Source organism: Misgurnus anguillicaudatus, chromosome 9 (genome assembly GCF_027580225.2).
Source record: "Misgurnus anguillicaudatus chromosome 9, ASM2758022v2, whole genome shotgun sequence".
Taxonomy (NCBI): Eukaryota; Metazoa; Chordata; class Actinopteri; order Cypriniformes; family Cobitidae; genus Misgurnus; species Misgurnus anguillicaudatus.
In genome coordinates, this window is record NC_073345.2 from 15,826,753 (window position 1) to 15,847,448 (window position 20,696).

The 20,696-nt window shown below is 38.5% G+C and overlaps 1 protein-coding gene across 5 annotated transcripts in view; it reads left to right on the plus strand.

The window, feature by feature from the left end:
* Positions 1 to 19,908, plus strand: part of stim1b (stromal interaction molecule 1b) — a 43,410-nt gene extending 23,502 nt beyond the window's left edge. For 4 of the 5 annotated variants that reach the window (XM_073871172.1, XM_073871174.1, XM_073871171.1 and 1 more), the window contains 8 exons: positions 3,943 to 4,124; positions 8,825 to 9,002; positions 11,037 to 11,204; positions 11,298 to 11,398; positions 11,962 to 12,197; positions 12,571 to 12,651; positions 15,869 to 15,932; positions 18,654 to 19,908. In XM_073871172.1, the coding sequence (XP_073727273.1) occupies positions 3,943 to 4,124; positions 8,825 to 9,002; positions 11,037 to 11,204; positions 11,298 to 11,398; positions 11,962 to 12,197; positions 12,571 to 12,651; positions 15,869 to 15,932; positions 18,654 to 19,065 (1,422 nt within the window). In that variant the 3' untranslated portion in view covers positions 19,066 to 19,908. The remainder of the gene's footprint in view (positions 1 to 3,942; positions 4,125 to 8,824; positions 9,003 to 11,036; positions 11,205 to 11,297; positions 11,399 to 11,961; positions 12,198 to 12,570; positions 12,652 to 15,868; positions 15,933 to 18,653) is intronic. The other variant, XM_073871173.1, reaches the window with a different exon arrangement.
* Positions 19,909 to 20,696: the final 788 nt, after the last annotated feature.

A 20,696-nucleotide genomic window follows, 5' to 3' on the forward strand; every position in this document is an offset into this window, starting at 1 on the left:
CGCGGCAATGCTCAATTCACCCATTTGCGCGAACTAGACACACGAATGGGGCGGAATCGCATCTGCAGCGCTAAATGCCTCATTCGCGTCGAGACCTCCAGACGTGCGTCAACGCAACTTTACATTGACTTAACATTGAAATCACTCGCGCTTGATGCCTCTACCGCGGCTGGTGTGAACACACCATTAGTGTTGCAATACTGTTGTATAGTCTACAGATGAACAGTTTAATGTGTCAAAGTCCTGCACCAGTCAAAATACTGAAACTTGAGAACGCTGTGCCAACCAAACCAAAACCCTCGTTAATCTAAACCCTTTTAAGGATTATGTTCAAACTACATCCCATATAAACACTCTTTTATACATTCAACATACTCCAAGTGTTAGATAACCGCTGTGCCTTTTATCAAAAAGGAAATCCTAGAAGGAAGTATCATGTGTTGAGCCAGTAAACCCCTGAGATTTATCCTGAGCTCAGATCAATGGCTGTTTCGGATCAAGGTTGGGGGATTTGACGCCGTACGTTTAGATATTTTGGCAGCACTTCATATGCTGTCACCTGCCATTTTCCTGCCACTGGGTACGATATGAACAGTGCACTCGCAGATGAAAATAGGTCTTACTAATCCATTCATTCAAATCCTGATATTACTCAGTCAAAGCCACCATTGTTAAGGGGAACAACTTGACATGTTCATGTATCGAAGTCAGTGCTAAACTAAATGGAAAATAAATCGGGCAGATTTGTGATAGAAAGTGTTTCTGATGTGATGGGCCTGCAGAAGGCAGTGAGAAAAAACAATGCTTAATGCAAACAATAAAATGTGATTAGGCTTTCCTGTAGCTTAACATCTAAAGCATTGTGCTAGCAATGTGAAGGTCATGGGTTCGATGCTCTTGGAATTGATGCATTCTCTGCCAAATGCATGAATGTAAATGCTACAAACACAATTGTGCAAATGTAGTTTTTATTATCGCCATTTTTTAGGATTTTCACAAAAGTTTAATGCCTTCCTGAAAAACGTCTTCTTTAAATATATAAGCATACAACATATCAAATGAAAGAACATTTTAATTGTATTCTTTTATAACCTCTCAAATATGGGTAGGTTTCTACAAAAATACCAAATCTTGAGCAAAAAGCTGAGATATTTGCATTTTTGTAAAGGACTTTTGTTAGAGATCAGACTCAGAACGATGATCAAAACATACACAGTTATTTACTGTTTTTGAATAAGTTGATGCTACAGTGTTTTATAAGTTGTGTAAGAGTGCCACCTAGTGGATAATAGCAGAAATATGGATTGCAGTAAAAACTCGTCATTAGCAGGGAAACCTTTTCTCTTAATTGATGAGATAACTCGTCAATGGCGGAGAAAGAGTTAAGTGCATCTGATATTTGTATCAGGTTGTGTTATGTACACTCATCTAAAGTATTATTATTAGGAACACCATACTAATACTGTGTTTGACCACCTTTCGCCTTCAGAACTGCCTTAATTCTAGGTGGTATTGATTCAACAAGGTGCAGAAAGCATTCTTTAGAAATGTTGGCCCATATTGATAGGATAGCATCTTGTAGTTGATGGAGATTTGTGGGATGCACATCCAGGGCACGAAGCTCCCGTTCCACCACATCCCAAAGATGCTCTTTTGGGTTGAGATCTGGTGACTGTGGGGGCCATTTTAGTACAGTGAACTCATTGTCATGTTCAAGAAACCAATTTGAAATGATTTGAGTTTTGTGACATGGTGCATGATCCTGCTGGAAGTAGCCATCAGAGGATGTGTAAATGGTGGTCATAAAGGGATGGACATGGTCAGAAACAACGCTCAGGTAGGCCATGGCATTTAAACGATGCCCAATTGGCACTTAGGGGCCTAAAGTGTGCCAAGAAAACATCCCCCACACCATTACACCACCACCACCAGCCTCCACAGTGGTAACAAGGCATGATGGATCCATGTTCTCATTTTGTTTACGCCAAATTCTGATTCTACCATCTGAATGTCTCAGCAGAAATCGAGACTCATCAGACCAGGGCTGCGTCCGAAACTGAATAATGTATAGTAGGTACTGAATGAGATGAATCCTGGTAGTATGAATGAGATTCGGACGTACTACATCCGCCATGTTGCTACATCACGTGACATACATTGTGATCACGTCATGTCATTTCAGCGCGAAAACCGCATGCCTCTTCTTCTTCGTTGGATAACTCCTCTCCCGGGGCATCATGGGATAGTGAAGTGTCCATTGTATGCACGCTGCAAAATCTAAGTAGGTCATCCGGGTACTTTTCGCATACTGTTTTTCAAATACTATGTATTCGGACATACTACTCGCCTTGCCTACTGCTTTTCGCATACTATATAGTATGGAAGTAGGCGGTTTCGGACGCAGCACAGGCAACCAGTCTTCAACTGTCCAATTTTGGTGAGCTTGTGCAAATTGTAGCCTCTTCTTCCTATTTGTAGTGGAGATGAGTGGTACCCGGTGGGGTCTTCTGGTGTTGTAGCCCATCCACCTTAAGGTTGTGGGTGTTGTGGCTTCACAAATGCTTTGCTGCATACCTCGGTTGTAACGAGTGGTTATTTCAGTCAAAGTTGCTCTTCTATCACCTTAAATCAGTCGGCCCATTCACCTCTGACCTCTAGCATCAACAAGGCATTTTCGCCCACAGGACTGCCGCATACTGGATGTATTTCCCTTTGAATAAAGCACTGTTTCTGAATGACCTGAGGCCGGGATTAAGCGAATTTGGAGCGAAAGTATTTGTTTATATAATACGAATAATACGTGCTGCCGAGAACATTCGGTTAATATCATTATCTCATTTTTGACGGATGTGCCGTTTAGTAGTTTTACATTTGAGTCTCCAAATATAAACATAAAAAAGCTTACCAGCTTTGGAGAATAAGCTCATATCTTCATATCTTTTTTTAGGCATATATTTATCTGTCATTTGGGAGAAGCACAAGCTAAATTAGGCAGACGCCAACATAGACTCATCCTCTTATGCCTTAGTATTAAATAAATCAGTGTTTGATTATGAGAACATTTCTGTTTATTTGGTAAAATAAACTGTTTTGGTTTTCTTATAGTGTTTTGTGTCACCACTTATAAGCCAGTGCAAAATCTGCGTCCTAAAACAAGCAAGGAACAACTGTAATAGAGAGAGATTCACATGAAGATAACTGTATGATTATATCACAAATGTGTTTTTATTTTAAGTTTTACTATATTGCGTGATAGATTTTCATCACTTCTTTATTGTCTGTGTATTACTACTTGTTTGTATTACTGCTTTCTAAAGACAGTCTTTTTGTGCGTGTCTTTTTAATCGGTGTAGTGCTACCCACATATATATATATTTGGAGACAGAAAGACTATCAGCATAAGCAGACCCTCATTTGATTTATTAGCCCTGTAAAAAAATCCTTGGCTCTTGTCCATTACCTTCAAATGAATTTCTCCCTTTACAGTCTCCAGCCGGCTTTATTATTATTTTATAAAGAAATGAGGCCATCCTGCATGTCTTTGTACATTTTTTGCTCATGTTTAGCAGGAAGTTTAGCAGGTTTTTGATCAGAATGATAAAAGGGCATTCGGTTTATCAGTCAGATACTTTAACTGTTTTATTTCTATCTAAAAGTTGCAGGTTGGGCTTTAAGCAGTGGGAATAAAACATTGGTTTGCGCTTGTAATGCCAGGGTCAAGTGGGGTCGGCAGTGGAATGTGTGACTTTGAATAAACAAAATGTTACTCAATAGATCATATTTCTAATTATAAAATATTGAATTGCTATAATTATTATGTATTAATGTTACACTTAATAATCATATGAAACTGTTACCAGAGCTAAGGTTTATATAATGTGATGTATAATATATAAAGATATTGCATATTTCACAAATGACCTCACTCTTTTGCTCTTTTTGCCAGTGATTAAGCACAATCACTTGAAGGACTTAATGCTGGTGGTGTCCATTGTGATTGCAATCGGGGGCTGTTGGTTTGCCTACATCCAGAACAAAAACTCTAGGGAGCACATGAGCAAGATGATGAAGGACCTGGAGGGGCTGCAGAGAGCTGAGGAGAGTCTCCTGGACCTCCAGCAAAAGTAAGCGCTCACTAACACTCAGTCATTTTTGTTTATATAAATTCACTTATATGTCCTGTCTGAGTTGGCCACTCATAATGCCTGATCAAAACTTTTTAAGGACTGCTGTGTTTGCTAAAGTGACTTACTCAACTGTTATAGAAAGGAACAATTAGCAAGCAAAAAAAGGAAAATGTAAAAGTCATCATTTTTGAGATGTGGCTATATTTGGAGGTTAAGGAACTTCTAGTTATGAGTAAGCTATATATTTCACGTGGGTGGAATTTGCAAGACTACTTTCCATTGTAAACAGCGTGTAATTGATAGTTACATCATAACCCAAAAATAACCAGGATCACTTTTAGCTAATCTTGAAATCGGATTGGATATAATAGACAGACTCTTACTAACAGGTGTAGTGTTTAGGCGTCCAGAAATGAATAACTACATATTAGCTGCATTCACTTTATATGGAAAAAACAAATAGGAGGATATGAATCATTTGTTTCCAAAGCGCAACAAATCCATTTTGACTAATTTTGGTAAACATGTGTTTTCTATACCAAGAAAGTGACGAGTTGAAAATCACTATTTACTTTTACAAACTTTCACATAGCATCTTTAGGTTACAATAACATAAAAAATTCAAATCTATAATTTGATTTTCAAAGATTTATTATAAAAACTTTTTTTTTAATGCTATAAACCTGATGAATCAATATATAAATGTGCAATTCATCTTTACCATTTTAAATTAATTTAGTTGACTAGTGGTATACCCTGATTAAAAAAATAAACATTAATGGCATTAATCAAAACACTTACTTTATCATATTAAGAACACTGTCATTGCTGCTGTCACCCTTGGGATGTCGTCGCTGAACTTTGACAGCGATCAGCTGTAAAATGTTTTGGTCCTGATCGATTTTCGTTGACTTTGAGTAAAAAGTTTTTCATAAGATCTGGGGTCAATGTGTTAGCATGACAAAAGCTTGATGCTGTTGGGAGAACAAACAACAGTCAACATTTTTCCGTTGTCCGAGTGGCACGTTTCTTTCCCACCACAGAAAACCACCACAGGTTTATCAATGCCATCAAAAGTATTATTTTGTTTTTGTTTGTTTGTTGATCACAAAGTACAAAGTAGATGAAGAAAACTAGGATTCAGTGTGTATTCAACGCGGCACCATTATTGTTTACAATGCATGGAATGGTGCGCTGTGATTGGTTAAGCTGATTTATTGCATTCTGCAGAGAAGAAGGACTGCCGTTTATCGCGTTTTGGGAAAGAAGGGAGAAAAGATGACAGAATAACATGGCGGATATCGGATTTTGTGTCAAATTAAGAATTTACTTTTAAAACTGACCAGATACAATACTGATTTTGGTGATAACAATTTAAAACCAAACTCTTCATATATTACTGTGAAATAATTTATTGTTGCATCTTTAGTCCAGAATGCACATTTTACTGTAAACGCATGCACAGAACTGCATACAAGCAGATTAAATTACATGCATATAAATGACCTTGAGCCTTTCAGTTGCTCAATCTTTTTATACTGTGCATTCAATACTATCAGTTTTCAATAAGATTACACCATCATGCATACTAGGGATTTATTAGTCACAGCCTCAGACATCACGAAACGTAGGCTGAACGTCTGATGCATAAAGCACACTTAACTGGAAACACTTTAGTAGATTTAAAGTCCTTTGATTCGTTAAATTATACAGGATTTCTGGGAGACGTGTGTGTCTGTAACGGTCCGCCTGCAACAACACAAAGCCGTCTGATCAAAGAACAAAGATGTCATGTTTACATCGATGATGATGCTTCATCAAGATCGAATAATGTCTCAAGTCTTTAAAGGGATAGTTCACCAGCTGTGTACTTACCACCATTTATAAAAAAATTGTGTTTAAAAAAAGAAATTCCTAGAGGTCTAGAACAACGTGAGGCAGGGAAACCCTACCGCCTTAACTAGGTCGTTAAAAAAAAAATTGCCGCAAAAAAGGCCGTCAAGTGCATCTCAAAGAATAGCGCGGACGCTCTTCACACCGTGAGCGGGCACACGCGCCACATGGCCGAAGTGACAAAGATGTGGTCCGGACCGTCACTGTCTGGAGGATAACTAGCCAGTTGATAAAACATCTTGGAGAATAGCGCAGACGCGCTTCACACCGTGAGCGTGCACGCGTGCCACACAGCCGAAATGAGATAAAGACGTGGTGGTCCGTCATGTCTGGAGAATAGCCAGTTGTCTGTGAGAACTGTAAGTGGACTTATGTTTTGGGGTTATTTAAGCCTGTTATTGTATTAGTCTATAGTTCTTGCAAATTTAAAGTAAGTTCGCTGGTGATTTTGTTGTTTTAGCAACCTGCTAGGGTTTCACGTGCCTGTTGATTAGATATAATTGTTGAGCGCTCTTGCTCACTTTATTTATGTCCATTATTTACATGCTACAGTAGTTACACTCCTTTAAGATAATGTAATTAATAGTGGGAAATAATCAGTTTTTACAATCTTTGCGCTATCTATCATTGTTCACCAGACGTTCTACAACATCTGCTTTAGTTTGTATTTATTAACCCTTTAGTTTCACTTCATCACGCAGCTATTTTTTTAGAGGTAAAAACATTTAATTCATTAATAATCTAGTATGTGTTCATTTTCTATCATAGTTTCTTCAAAATTTTGTTGTATTTGAGTGTTTTAAATAAAGAAAAATTATTTTCATCATGACGCGTATGCTCCGCCCCTTTGAATACCACGCCCCCGGTCCTGCCCCCCGCCTTAACTAACAAATTTTCTGCAGGAAACCCTGGTGAGGTTTAGTAGAATAAAACAACATTTTTAATTTTTATCCCTTAAAAAGACATCCAAGAGTTGACGGACACAGTTAGTGGAATCTTAAAGAGATATTTTAAAGTGTTTTAAAGCGAGAGAATTGATATATCAGGCAGAGGTCATTCTTACTGCGTGACTAAATTACATACAAAGTCCATGCAAAGACGCAATCTGACGTGTCCTCGCATGGGGCAATGGAAATGACGCAATATGGGCGGCCCGTTTGCCGCGAAAACATGCGCTATTCGCCTCAAACGCATCTTCACCCAAGTTAAAAATATTCAACTCGAGTGAAAAATTCGCATGACAGGAAGTTAAATCCCGTGAATAATCTAGAACGAGTAACGCGATGCCCCGCGTTTCGTGTGTATGTAGCATAAGTAATCAAATATCGGTATCAGAGTATATATCGGCAGAGACATTTTATATCGGTGCTTCCCTAATCCATACAGGTAGACTTTTACGAAATGCTGATAGTTTAAAATAAATGTGAACGTTACAAAAGACAGAAAAAGGAATCGGTCTCGCTGGTGTAATAATTTGTTGCTATCTTTGTCTGTTCAGGTCAAAAGACTCTGATGCAAGCATCCCTTAAAAGTCCTTAAATGGCAAAAGGACGTGCAATGCTGCATTCAGTCCCGCTCTGAGCATCACAGACAACTGAGCGCTATCACGCTGCACACTTCCTTCAGCAGTGAAGGAGAACAGAGAGAATCACATGATTCATGCAAGCATTAATTTAAAGCATTGACCTAATAAGGGCAAAGATGTAGAATAGTCGTCTATATTAGTTGGTTCGGGGAAAGTAGCAGAGGAATGTTTGTCGAGTGTAATTCAATTATGTCAGCATATAAAAATGGACCGTGTCAGAGAGCGCCACATGGATCTGTCTGTTTGTCTGTCCTTCACACTAAATCCCATTTGGACAGAGATCCGGACATAACGGTTCCACTTTGATCTGCGCAGTGTCCTGATGATGCAATCGTCTGGTCTATGCCGTTCTTCTTCTATATCTATTTCCACAGCTCTGCTCCTCCTCCTTGGCGAGTTAGTGTAACCTTTAGCCTTGGATGCTGTCATATCAACATCAGCTTGATTTATACCTCACTTCCTGTTTCAGCCGTAACTACATCAGCATGCTAGAAGCCTGCTTTGTGCATCAAAACAAAAAAGCCCTCTGCACTCTCTTTTGCTTTCTTTTTGTGTTTACCCTCCCTCCTTTTTTTTCAATTTTAAATGAGAAAAATGCCAAAGACAGATCTCCGCCTGATGCGATCACACATTTGCCAGGGAAAACTTTGAATGGTTTATGCATATTAATTAAAAATCAAAAACTGATAAGCTGTTGCTAACATGGGACTAACATGTGCATATTTTGGGGTGGTTTAGTTTAAGCCAGGACTAGGCCTCAATTTAATCCGAAAATACAACTTGTTTTAACAAACATACCTTACTAAAAACATTACTTGTGTGCATTTTGAGGCAAAACAAAGTTCACTAATGTATTTTAATGTCAGTGCAAGTTGTTTTCAGTTTGGACAGCTCTTACATTTAGTTTAGTTTAGTTTAGGACTAGTCTAATCCCTGTCCGGGAAACCGCCCCATTAAGTAACACAGCTACATTAAGACCTCCATAATCTGGATTACTTAAAAAAGCTGGGAGAAATGAATTTCGAAATTTCCACACACCGTTCAAACAGGCCACATCTTGTTCAGCTCTCTATTCATGAGGAGGAAGAGGTGTGGTGGAGTATTGCAGAGCCAGTTCCCCAATTGTTTTGAAACTTTTCTCCAGAGCGCCTCCTGGTAGTGAATACCGGAATTACATGAAGTCTTGTGCAACCAAAACTTCTTGTTTTTTTGTGTTTAGACTACAGATCGAGCAGGAGAAGCAGCAGACGGTAAAGGTGGAGGAGGTCAAACTAAAGCAGAAGTTACAGGATGAGATAGACACGGCCAAGCACGAGGCACAGAGACTGCAAGAACTGCGTAAGGGCACAGAGAACGAACTGAGTCAACAGAAATATGCAGAGGAAGAGCTGGAACAGGTACAGTATCAGTTTATCTGGCAAAGGGGAAGTACTACAAGTAAAAGGTCATATTTAATATCCTTTTATCAGTATAAAAATTGGCATATGGCCACGGAAGCTGAAAAGCCACCAAATTCAAAAGTGGATACATTACAAATATCAGGAAACTGTACCCCTTAAAGGAAAACACCAATGATTTTTCAATATTTTACTATGTTCTTACCTCAACTTAGACAAATTAATACATACCTATCTTTTTTCAATGCATGCACTTAATCTTTGTACAGCGCGTCGTGAATGTGTTAGCATTTAGCCTAGCCCCATTCATTCCTTAGGATCCAAACAAGGATGAATTTAGAAGCCACCAAACACTTCCGTGTTTTCCCTATTTAAAGACAAATTACATGAGGAGTTACATGAGTAAGATGGTGGCACAAAATAAAACTTGGTGATTTTTTAAGCAATTAAAAAGGGGTATGTTTATTTAAAGGGTACAGTTTCCTGATATTTGTAATGTATTCACTTTTGAACTTGGTGGCTTTTCAGCTTCTATGGCCATATGCCAATTTTTATACTGATGAAATTATGTTAAATATGACCTTTCACTTGTAACGGTGGTGTTTTCCTTTAAAACACCCTTCCTCAATTAGTATACACAGAGCCATGAATATGCAAATTAGTCATCGGCTCTTCTCAATTGCACCACCCCGGACCATAGATATACACTCACCTAAAGGATTATTAGGAACACCATACTAATACTGTGTTTGACCCTCTTTCGCCTTCAGAACTGCCTTAATTATACGTGACATTGATTTAACAAAGTGCTGAAAGCATTCTTTAGAGATGCTGGCCCATATTGATAAGATAGCATCTTGCAGTTGATGGAGATTTGTGGGATGCACATCCAGGGCACGAAGTTCCCGTTCCACCACATCCCAAAGATGCTCTATTGGGTTGAGATCTGGTGACTGTGGAGGCCATTTTAGTACAGTGAACTCATTGTCATGTTCAAGAAACCAATTTGAAATAATTCGAGCTTTGTGACATGGTGCATTATCCTGCTGGAAGTAGCCATCAGATGATGGGTACATGGTGGTCATAAAGGGATGGACATGGTCAGAAACAATGCTCAGGTAGGCCGTGGCATTTAAATGATGCCCAATTGGCAATAGGGGCCTAAAGTGTTCCAAGAAAACATCCCCCACACCATTACACCACCACCAGCAGCCTGCACAGTGGTAACAAGGCATGATGGATTCATGTTCTCATTTTGTTTACGCCAAATTCTGACTCTACCATCTGAATGTCTCAACAGAAATCGTGACTCAACAGACCACGCAACATTTTTCCAGTCTTCAACTGTCCAATTTTGTTGAGCTTGTGCAAATTGTAGCCTATTTTTCCTATTTGTAGTGGAGATGAGTGGTACCCGGTGGGGTCTTCTGCTCTTGTAGCCCATCCGCCTCAAGGTTGTGCGTGTTGTGGCTTCACAAATGCTTTGCTGCATACCTCGGTTGTATTGAGTGGTTATTTCAGTCAAAGTTGCACTTCTATGAATCAGTCGGCTCATTCACCTCTGACCTCTAGCATCAACAAGGCATTTTCGCCCACAGGACTGCCGCATACTTGATGTTTTTCCCTTTTCACACCATTTTTTGTAAACCCTAGAAATGGTTGTGTGTGAAAATCCCAGTAACTGAGCAGATTGTAAAATACTCAGACCAGCCCGTCTTGCACCAACAACCATGCCACGCTCAAAATTGCTTAAAGCACGTTTCTTTCCTATTCTGACATTCAATTTGGAGTTCAGGAGATTGTCTTGACCTGGACCACACCCCTAAATGCATTGAAGCAACTGCCATGTGATTGGTTGATTAGATAATTGCATTCATGAGAAATTGCACAGGTGTTCCTAATAATCCTTTAGGTGAGTGTATATGTACATAGATGCTTCATTCTGCAGTTTCCAACACAAAGTCTGTTTTACAGCATATACGTAAGCTGTCCATTTGCACAATCATTTTGTGTGTGTGTGTGTGTGTGTTTTAGGTGCGCATGGCTCTGAAGAAGGCCGAGAGGGAGCTGGAGTCCAGGAACAGCTGGTCTCCACCCGAAGCTCTTGAAACATGGTTGCAGCTTACTCATGAGGTGGAGGTGCAGTACTACAACATCAAAAAACAAAGTGCTGAACGACAGCTTATCTTGGCTAAAGAAGGGGTAAGATGTTCATAGATTCCACTTAGATCCATTTGGTTCATCTTAAAGAGTTGCTGGTAACTATGGACGTGTTCTTGGGTTTGCCTTGAACAGGCAGAGAAGATCAAGAAGAAGAGAGGAACGATCTTTGGAACATTTCAGGTGGCTCACAGCTCTTCATTGGATGATGTGGATCACAAAATCCTGTCTGCTAAGTGAGTACCACACGTGAAGACTGATCTCTTTCATAAACCTTTTCACTACACATTAAAATAAATAACTGGGCCACATTGCATTTTGTTAAGACCTATAAATCAGCTTTCTGCCTAGAAGTTAAATAAAGCCTAAGTCCCTTAAGGGAAGTCATGCCACTCGGCGGCCAACTTTGCTACGCATCTGTGCAGCTATTTCAGCCAAGCAAGACTAAAATCCTATCTACTTGAATGGGAAAATAGAATTTTTTTTTAGCTAAAATTGCACTAAAATACTTATTCAAGGTCGTTTCAGCTACTGCACATGTGCACAGGTTGGCAAGTGCCTCACGCGTCTCTAAATAGAGAAAGAATTGTCAGTATTTATTGATTGCTGATTGGTTCTTTTAACTGAAAGGCGGGACTTTCGCCTCCAGAGTGACTGTATTGAGCATTGCGTTGCCTCCCTATAGCAGTGCTCAATCTATTTGCTATTTTGAGAAACATTTCTGTTTTACATGTCTGTGTGCAAGGTGTATGAATGGTATCCCCTATGCATAACCCCACCTGTCTCTTCATTAACACAGACAAGCTCTTGGTGAGGTGACCGCTGCCCTGAGGGAAAAACTCCATCGATGGCAACAAATCGAGTGTCTGACGGGTTTTAATATCACTAATAATCCCGGGATGTCCTCTCTCGCTTCTGCTCTTAATCTGGACCCTGCGTTCCTGGGCATCCGGCCTGCCACACCTCAGACCCTACTGTTATCTGATGACTTGGATGATATGGATGAAGACATGCTTTCCCCAGAAACCCTGCGATGTGAGTTTATTTGGTGTGCATGTGTGGGGCAATATGTTAAATGTCTAACTGTTTGGTCTGACCGTGTTCTGATGTTGACTCAATATTAAGCAAATGTGATCCTGTCTGTGAAAGTCTTATAATTTAATTCTGAGATTTGGAGAATCCCATTGATTTCAATCTTTGAGATGACCTTAATCAGTCAATATTAAAGATAACAAGGTTGTATTTTGAAAGATTGTTCTTTACTGTTTTTTATGCATTTAATCACAAAAAATGACTTCAGCTGGGTTTTCACAGACTGGATTACATATTATGAATACTAGATGTGGCCTGACACGTGGAAATAAATCTTTCATCTTTATGTTGTGATATGATTGGCTAAAATCCACAGATGCCGCCTGGCAGATGGACCGGCGAGTGAGCGACCTTTGGCCTGGGGCATCCGGGAGCCCATCCCTTTGGAAACAATCTGGTTGGCACCACCCCCTTTATTCTCACAGCCAGTGCTAACACCTGAGGGTGTACTCACACTATCTAAACTTAAATAGCGCTTGGTTAATCACGCCCTGCAATTAGAAGGCGAGACGCCAGTTGCGTGACAGTCTTAAAAACCTTTTACGTGAGAGTCTGAGCGGGATCCGCTTGTAAAGTTTGATGTTGTGCAGCGCTTCTGGGTCCAACCGATCTGAAATGTCATGGGGAAATAACAAAAAATCATGCTAATATACACTCGTATCATAATGCAAAACTGCCAAAAACACCAGATCATAATTTTTATCTCCATAGCATGGATTTTTTACGAATTATTAATATATTGCTGTCTGTGATTCTGTGAGCCTGCAGTGTACACTTTTTATAAAATTTTTACTTAAATGTGTAATGAGTGGAGGCTTGGACCCGGAAAAAGTATTTCTTACATCATGACTTAACAAGCGGATAAGTGATAGATCGAGCATGATGAGAGGGCTGTGTGTCATCGCGTCCCAAACGACTCAAAATAAAAAGCCACAAACTTAACATTACAATGGGCTCCAATGTTAAAGGGATAGTTCTCCTTAAGATAACTGTCATCATTTACTCATCCTCATGTTCTAAATCTGTATGAATTTATTTTTCTGATGAACACAAAAAAAAGATATTTTGATAAATGATGGGAAGCACACAGCTGATTGTAACCATTGACTTCCATAGTAGGAAAAACAAATACGATTGAATTTACTCGGTACCATCAACTCTGTGCTTACCATCATTTATCAAAAAATCTTTATTGTTTATCACAATACTTCCATTATGTTTGTTTTCCTACTATGGAAGTCAGTGGTTATGGCAGCTTTGTGCTTACCATCATTTATCAAATTATTTATTTTTGTGTTCATCAGAAAAATAAATTTATAACGTTACTTGTTAAGAACAACATGAGGATGAGAAAATTATGACATCATTATTTTTGGGTAATCTATCCGTTTAAGGGAGCACTTAAGGTTTAAGGAATAAATCCATAGTTTTTCAATATTTGACTATGTTTTTACCTTAACTTAGACAAATTAATGCATTCCTATCTTTTTTTCAGTGCGTGGTGAATGTGTTAGCATTTAGCCTAGCCCCGTTCATTCCTATGGCTCCAAACAGGGATGAATTTAGAAGCCACCAAACACTTCCATGTTTTCTCTATTTAAAGACTGTTACACGAGTTACACAAGTAAGTATGGTGGCTCAAAACAAAACGTTGCGATTTTTTTAAGTGGATAGGTTTGCAGCACTTCGACCTCGGCGCGCAGTAACATCATCACTCCTGAATACTCCCCCTCTCGCTCAAACTTCCGTCCATATTACTGCGCCTGAGATCAAAGTGCTGCAAACTAAGTGCTCTTTCGCCATACAATATAGTTCTCATTTTTTATCCGCTTAAAAAATGGCCACTTTTTTATTTTGTGTCACCATACTACTCATAATGATGAAGTCATCGGCTAAAACGCACGCACAGGTTACTTTACTTCCTGGAAGAGTGCGCAACAGCAGCTTTCACATTCACGTGAATCAAGCAATGGCCCCAACCTCATACAGTTAGTGAATGCATGCCCCGTTTTGAACTAAACTTTCAGGGTGAAAGCGCAAGTGGGGAAGCTTGTAGGAACGTGGTGACAGGGAACAATCGGGCAATCCACCTAATCTGAGTGCGCCCTAAAATCGCCTCTGTGTCGCTCCCACTGGCCATTTACAATTTTGTTCTGCAAAGCAAATAGTTTAATCCGGGTTGAAAGTGGTCTTAACCTGATGCTAATGCAAGGTTGGGAATAGTTTGGAAAGCCTATGGAGTAATGTATCTCAACCAAATTTTAAAATGTAACATCCCGTCACTCCTTGGAATACGAAATGTGATGTCACTGCTAAATTGTAAATTGACATGAAAAAAGTTTTTTTCTTATTTCATCACAGGTAGTCATGTAATAAGGATGATGTATAGTGTAATAGTATTAAGCTATTTTAGAGCTGCACTATATATATATATATATATATATATATATATATATATATATATATATATATATATATATATATATATATATATATATAGATTGTTTAAACAAATTATACAAATTAAAAGCATTACAGTATCGCATTTTAAATATCACATTATTTACAAAGTTTGCATAAAGCATTTTTCTTCAATGTCATGGAGCCTTCCCAGCAAGCAATTCGGGCTAAAACCAGGCTAAATTTGGGCTGTCAGTGAAAATCGAATAGATGTCTACCATAGCCCAAGGATAGACGATACGTATAAGTTCAAAACAAATGAAAGCAAACACCTTGAACACCTGTTGACTTTGCCTACATGTTGGAATATCATACATCTTCAAATGATTTTGGCAAAAATGGCATGTAACCAAATTCAAGGCTATTTAGGGTAGAAGTGGGTTACTCGTAGCCGGTCTATATTGGGTCTATAGTTAGCCATCATTTCAATGTCTTGGTTGTTGCTTATTGGGTTATAGGGTAAAAGAACATACATTATTGCTCAAATAAATGTTTCCTATATAACTTACTGCATATGATGTGACCCTGCCTGTGAAAACTTGTGATATACTGTTGTGTATATAATGTAAAGATCATTCTGTGATAATATAGCCTTGATATCTTTAACATGGACTGAGTAAAGCTATGACAAAGATTGAAATCAAATCTTTTATTAGAGTTTGAGAATTTCCCAGGACTAAATTTCACAAACAGGGTCACGTGTCAGTTTTATAGCCACTGTGGATGTTAATCTTCACTGCACTGCACTGTTTATTTTATATACTGTTTATATTGACGCTTTCACACATATGTTCACTTCCTGTATCACACCTCTGTTTCCTGTTCATAAGCAGTCTGCATTGTGTCTTCTATCTTTCTGTTTCCTTTCATTAACCAAGATTGTTTTACATTGTCAGCTTCTCGCAGCTGTATCTTTATGAATGCTGAAATGATGTGTTTGCTTAAACATAAGGATCCCTTAACTTGTTCTTTTAATAGCTAGAATGTTGCCAAACCATAAAAACATGTTTTATGATCAACAAATGTAAAAATTTACAACCAGAGACAGTTTGGCCCAAAATGTCACTCTTAGGATGATCCTTATTTTTGAGCTAAGTTTGTTCAAAAAAGTACTACGTCCACTTATTAAAACATCTTAATGTCTCTCTCATCAGCTCCCAGTCTGATGTCCGTCAGGCCACGACATGTAGACGCGCTGCAGAACCTGAGCTCACAGAGGTTGGTAGAAGGCAGTGATAATGAATTGGGGTCTCTGCGGGCCCCTGCTCGCCCTTATGCACGACAGACTCGCAGCCACTCTATCGGTCAGCTGGAGTTTCCTCCTGGGGCTTCGCTTTTATCTTCTCTGTCTCATTCGTCCGTCATCTCCTACTCATCTCCTCTCAACGCTCTGCAGTCTTTCTCTTCCTCTGGCTCTCGTTTTGCCGCACTGCAGTACCGTTCCTCCTATTTCAAGTCAATGGAGACGGTGTCCGGTCTGCCACCATCAGGGTTCACTCCCACATGTCCTTCACACAGTACCGGGAGCATTGGGTACATCACATGGCATATGGGTGATTCTCACGAAATCCAGACTTAAGAGGTGTCCAGCATCAGATTTGTTTAAAAAGCCATTCAAGGCAATTTTTGCACATATAAGATTAAGGTCTGAACTTACTATAACCATTTTTTTTTAGAGGATTTAAGAAATATTTCCTATAGAATTATTTACATTTTTTAGATTATCATTATCAAAAATTATCATTACCGCAACAAGATATTAAATATATGCATGTTTCGGTAATGAGAACTAAAAAGTTGTCTAGGTACTACGACAAACAAAATGTCAACTTTTATCTGGCGAGAAAAATTAAGAACTGCTTACTTGAGTGTCACAATCAATTATGTCCCTTCCAACAAAATGTTTTTAAATGTAAGTTCCTTGAGGGTTTGAAAATTGTTGCGAAGGATGAGAAAATTGGTCTGGGACACATTTATATTCTTTATTATTGTGTCTACATTTACCAATGATCAGCAAATAGCACATGTTTCTTTATTGTAAATGTTTATAGTATAACATGCACTGAAGCTTTTTATTTTTTAGATTTTTTAATTATAAATATTTCCAAGAACCGAAATCCAGTCATGGACACGGTGCGGTAATGAAAAAATTCCCCTTAAATGTGGGAAAAAAACAAAATTGGTTTGTATGATTTCATTGGAAATCATGTGCAAAATAGTACATGAAGAGATGTTTGTAACTGTATGCTTCTTATTTTGATACTCTGCATTTACTTTTATTATCAAAATGTTTCATGACACCTCATAAGTCTAATTTCGCGAGAATCACCCATATGTGTGTGCGTATGTTGGGTGTGAAAACCTGCCTGTTGTATCTAATTATTCAATTATTAATACACTAATCAGTTTAATCTGTTGTGCCATGGCTAAATGTGAACTAAACTTTCATAGGAAAAACCATTATATGCAAACCGTTCCCAAATTTACTGGTAACACTTCACAATAAGGTTGCATTTGTGAACATAAGTTAAAGCATTAGCTAACATGAACAAACAATAAGCAATATAGTTTTCCAGCATATATTACTTTGTTGATGTTAGTTAATACATGTACAATTGTTCATGTTAGTTCATTGTGCTTTAACTAATGTTACATTTTGATTTAAAAATGTATTTTTATAATTAAATATATTTTAATATTTACTATTATTTATTTATTTTAATGCCTGACCATGGACCAAAAAAATCTCTTAAGGGTCAATTCTTAAAAAAAAAAAAAAAAATTCAGTGTGAAAAAAAACAACAGATAATCACCTTTAAAGTTGTCAAAATTAAGTTCTTAGCAACACACATTACTAATGATGAATACATTTTAATATTTTATAGATTTTTCTTATATCCCAAAAATCTTTCATTTTCACCCATACAATGTATTTTTGACTTTTTTTATATACCCATGCTACTTAAAGGATAAGCAAATTTTCTTAAAAATCCAGACAATTCACTCACCACCACGTCATCCAAAATGTCGATGTCCCTCCCCGCCCAGTCGAGAAGACACTATACTTCTCCAGGAAAACACTCCAGGATTTTTCTCATTTTAATGGACTCCAATGGACCCCAACACTCAAACGGTTCAATGCGGCTCAAAATTACAGTATCAAAGGACTCTAAATGATCCCAAACGAGGCATAAGAGTCTTATCTAGCGAAACGATTGTCATTTTTTACAAGAAAAATAAAAAATATGCACTTTTAAACCACAACTTCTTTTCTTCCTTCAGCTGTGTGACGAGCCAGCTCAACCTCACGTAATTGCGTAATGTCGTGGAAAGGTCACGTGTTACATATATGAAACGCACATTTGCGGACCATTTTAAACAATAAACTGACACAAAGACTTAATTATTATCATTCCACATACAACAACGTCGGAACGGTCCTCTTTCAACACACTTGTAAACACTGGGGCATCCGTGACTTCTTCACGTGATGACGTATTACGCGAGGTCGCGCTGGTGCGTCACATGACCGGAGATAGACAAGAAGTTGTGGATTAAAAGTGCATATTTTCTATTTTTCTTGTCAAAAATGACAATCGTTTCACTAGATAAGACCCTTATGCCTCGTTTGGGATCGTTTAAAGTCCTTTGAAACTCCAATTTTAAACTGCATTAAAACCGGTAAGTGTTGGGGTCCATTAAAGTCCACTAAAAATCCTGGAATGTTTTCCCGAAAAAAACAAAATCTCTTCTCGACTGAACAAAGAAAGACATCAACATTTTGGATGACATGATGATGAGCAAACCATCTGGATTATTTTCAAGAAAATTGACCAATCCTTTAAAGTTTTGTGGTCCAGGGTCACATATTTTATAAATCAAAATAGACCAGGGTGTGATTTTAAAACTGAAACATTCCCCTCTCTCTTCCCCATCCAGGGATCTAAACCGTTCAGAATCCGATTCCTCCCTCTCTACGTCCCAGTATGCGGAAACGCAACCCTCGACTCAATACAATAGGTTTTCCAGGTCCAATGAGGGTTCTTCCACAAACAGCCCTGTACTGCAGAAAAAGACCTTTGGCATGGAGAAGTGCGTCAGTCTCGGAGAGATTCACTCTCAGCCATCTAGCCTCAACTCGGTCGATTCCGCACGCTCCCTCATCCATACCTCTTCTGAGCCGGACGGCTTTCCGGCGTCAGCACGGGCAGGCAGCCGTAGCCCTCACATCACAACCAAGAAGAACCTGATGGAAGAGGACAACGGTTCCACAGGAGAAGACACAGAAGGTTCTAGCTCCGGCCGCAAGAAGCACACCTTTACAAGAATCTTTAAGAGACCAAAGAAATAACAACAGCACAAACTCCATGCAAAGAAAAAATATGTATATAAAGATTTCATTCACAGGACATAGAGTGACTTTTTGTCACTGGGAGCAGATTTTTAGTAAAGTATATCGCATTTTTTATTTCCTAGTTTGCGTTGTCTAATGGGAACAGTACCAGTCATTTGTTGGGAACAGGTATGATATCACTGTACATTTATTTATTTAGATGCTTCAGAGGCACAAGATACTTTGTGCATTTTTTTGGTAATTAAAAACCTTCACCTTGAGCATCTGATTTACAATCGGCCAGCCCATGCAAAGGCTTTCACGCACATTCAAATGACATCCTATCCTGTTGTTTTACATAGGATTTGCTTGGACATCTGTGGTGCTGTTGTAATGTATCGCAAGTTCGCAACTCCGCATTGTGCTGCCAGGGGATTGGATTTGGGTTTAACGTGACTATCTGTATTTTTAAATACACGATTGTATATATGGTAGAAAACCCTGAATGCTTGTGGTGTCACTGGACGGCGGTACTGAAGTACACAGCATCTGTGTACATATATTGACTGATGGTTTTAAGGGCTGAATATATCTTTATATGTTGTACTGTACCATAATTATGATCTTTCAAAATGTTTTACTATCACTACCTCCTCACAAAGGAGCACAGATACGACTGGTACCTTTCCCTAATATGAAAGCATTTGCTAATGTGTGTGTGTGTGTGTCATAGACAGTTCTCATATTCATCTGTCATTCATGCTCAGCATGTAACTACATGCCTACAAGTTCTTTCACATTCAACAAATGAGAAATTTAAAGGGTGGGGGGATTTACAAAATAAAGTTGAATGGTCACAGACATCTTTCCACACTTTTTCTATTGGTAAAATAGGATTTTCTTTTGTTTTTTACACTTGTATGAGCGTCTGTTGAACGCAAAAAGTCATTTAGGAATATCCAGGATATATAATGAAAATGGTTGAGGAATAAGGCACGCATTTCTGGAGTAAAGTCATGTTTTGTTTACATTGGTGCATAATGATAAATCTGCAAGTCATTTTGAAACCGTCGCAGGAAGTAGATAAGTCATCACTGTCTGTTGAAAAAGTTAACAGTACGCATTTAGAAATAACATCGTATATATATCCTAGACATTTCTTAAATTATCCAGACGAAGCTGAATGCCGTAAATGCCACAGATTCTTTTGTCACTGCAGGCTGCACATATCTCTCACATATTTTTTATAGATCCTGAAGGTTTTGTTTTCATTTAGAGCTATGCAGCAGGACACTAAAAGGCACATGGCGTGTACATTCACTGGCAATTTAAGAGAAATGGATCTGTGTCCACAACAAAACCTCAACAAGGGCGAGTTTACCACTGTAACCATAGTGCAGAGTACAAACATGTCTCATCTTTGTAAGGGACGTATGCCTCAAACAAGCTGTACTGTGCCTTTAAAAAAATGCTGACATAGACAAGTAATGTTCCCACACCTTAGTTAACTCCAAATCCAAGGACTTTCCAGGTCCAATAACCTCAAATTCAAGGACTAAATGTGGGACACATTACAAGTAAGAGCAAGGTTACATCATGTTACCTTTTAAGATACATTATTACAGTTTCCTTTCAAGGGAACTTGTGCT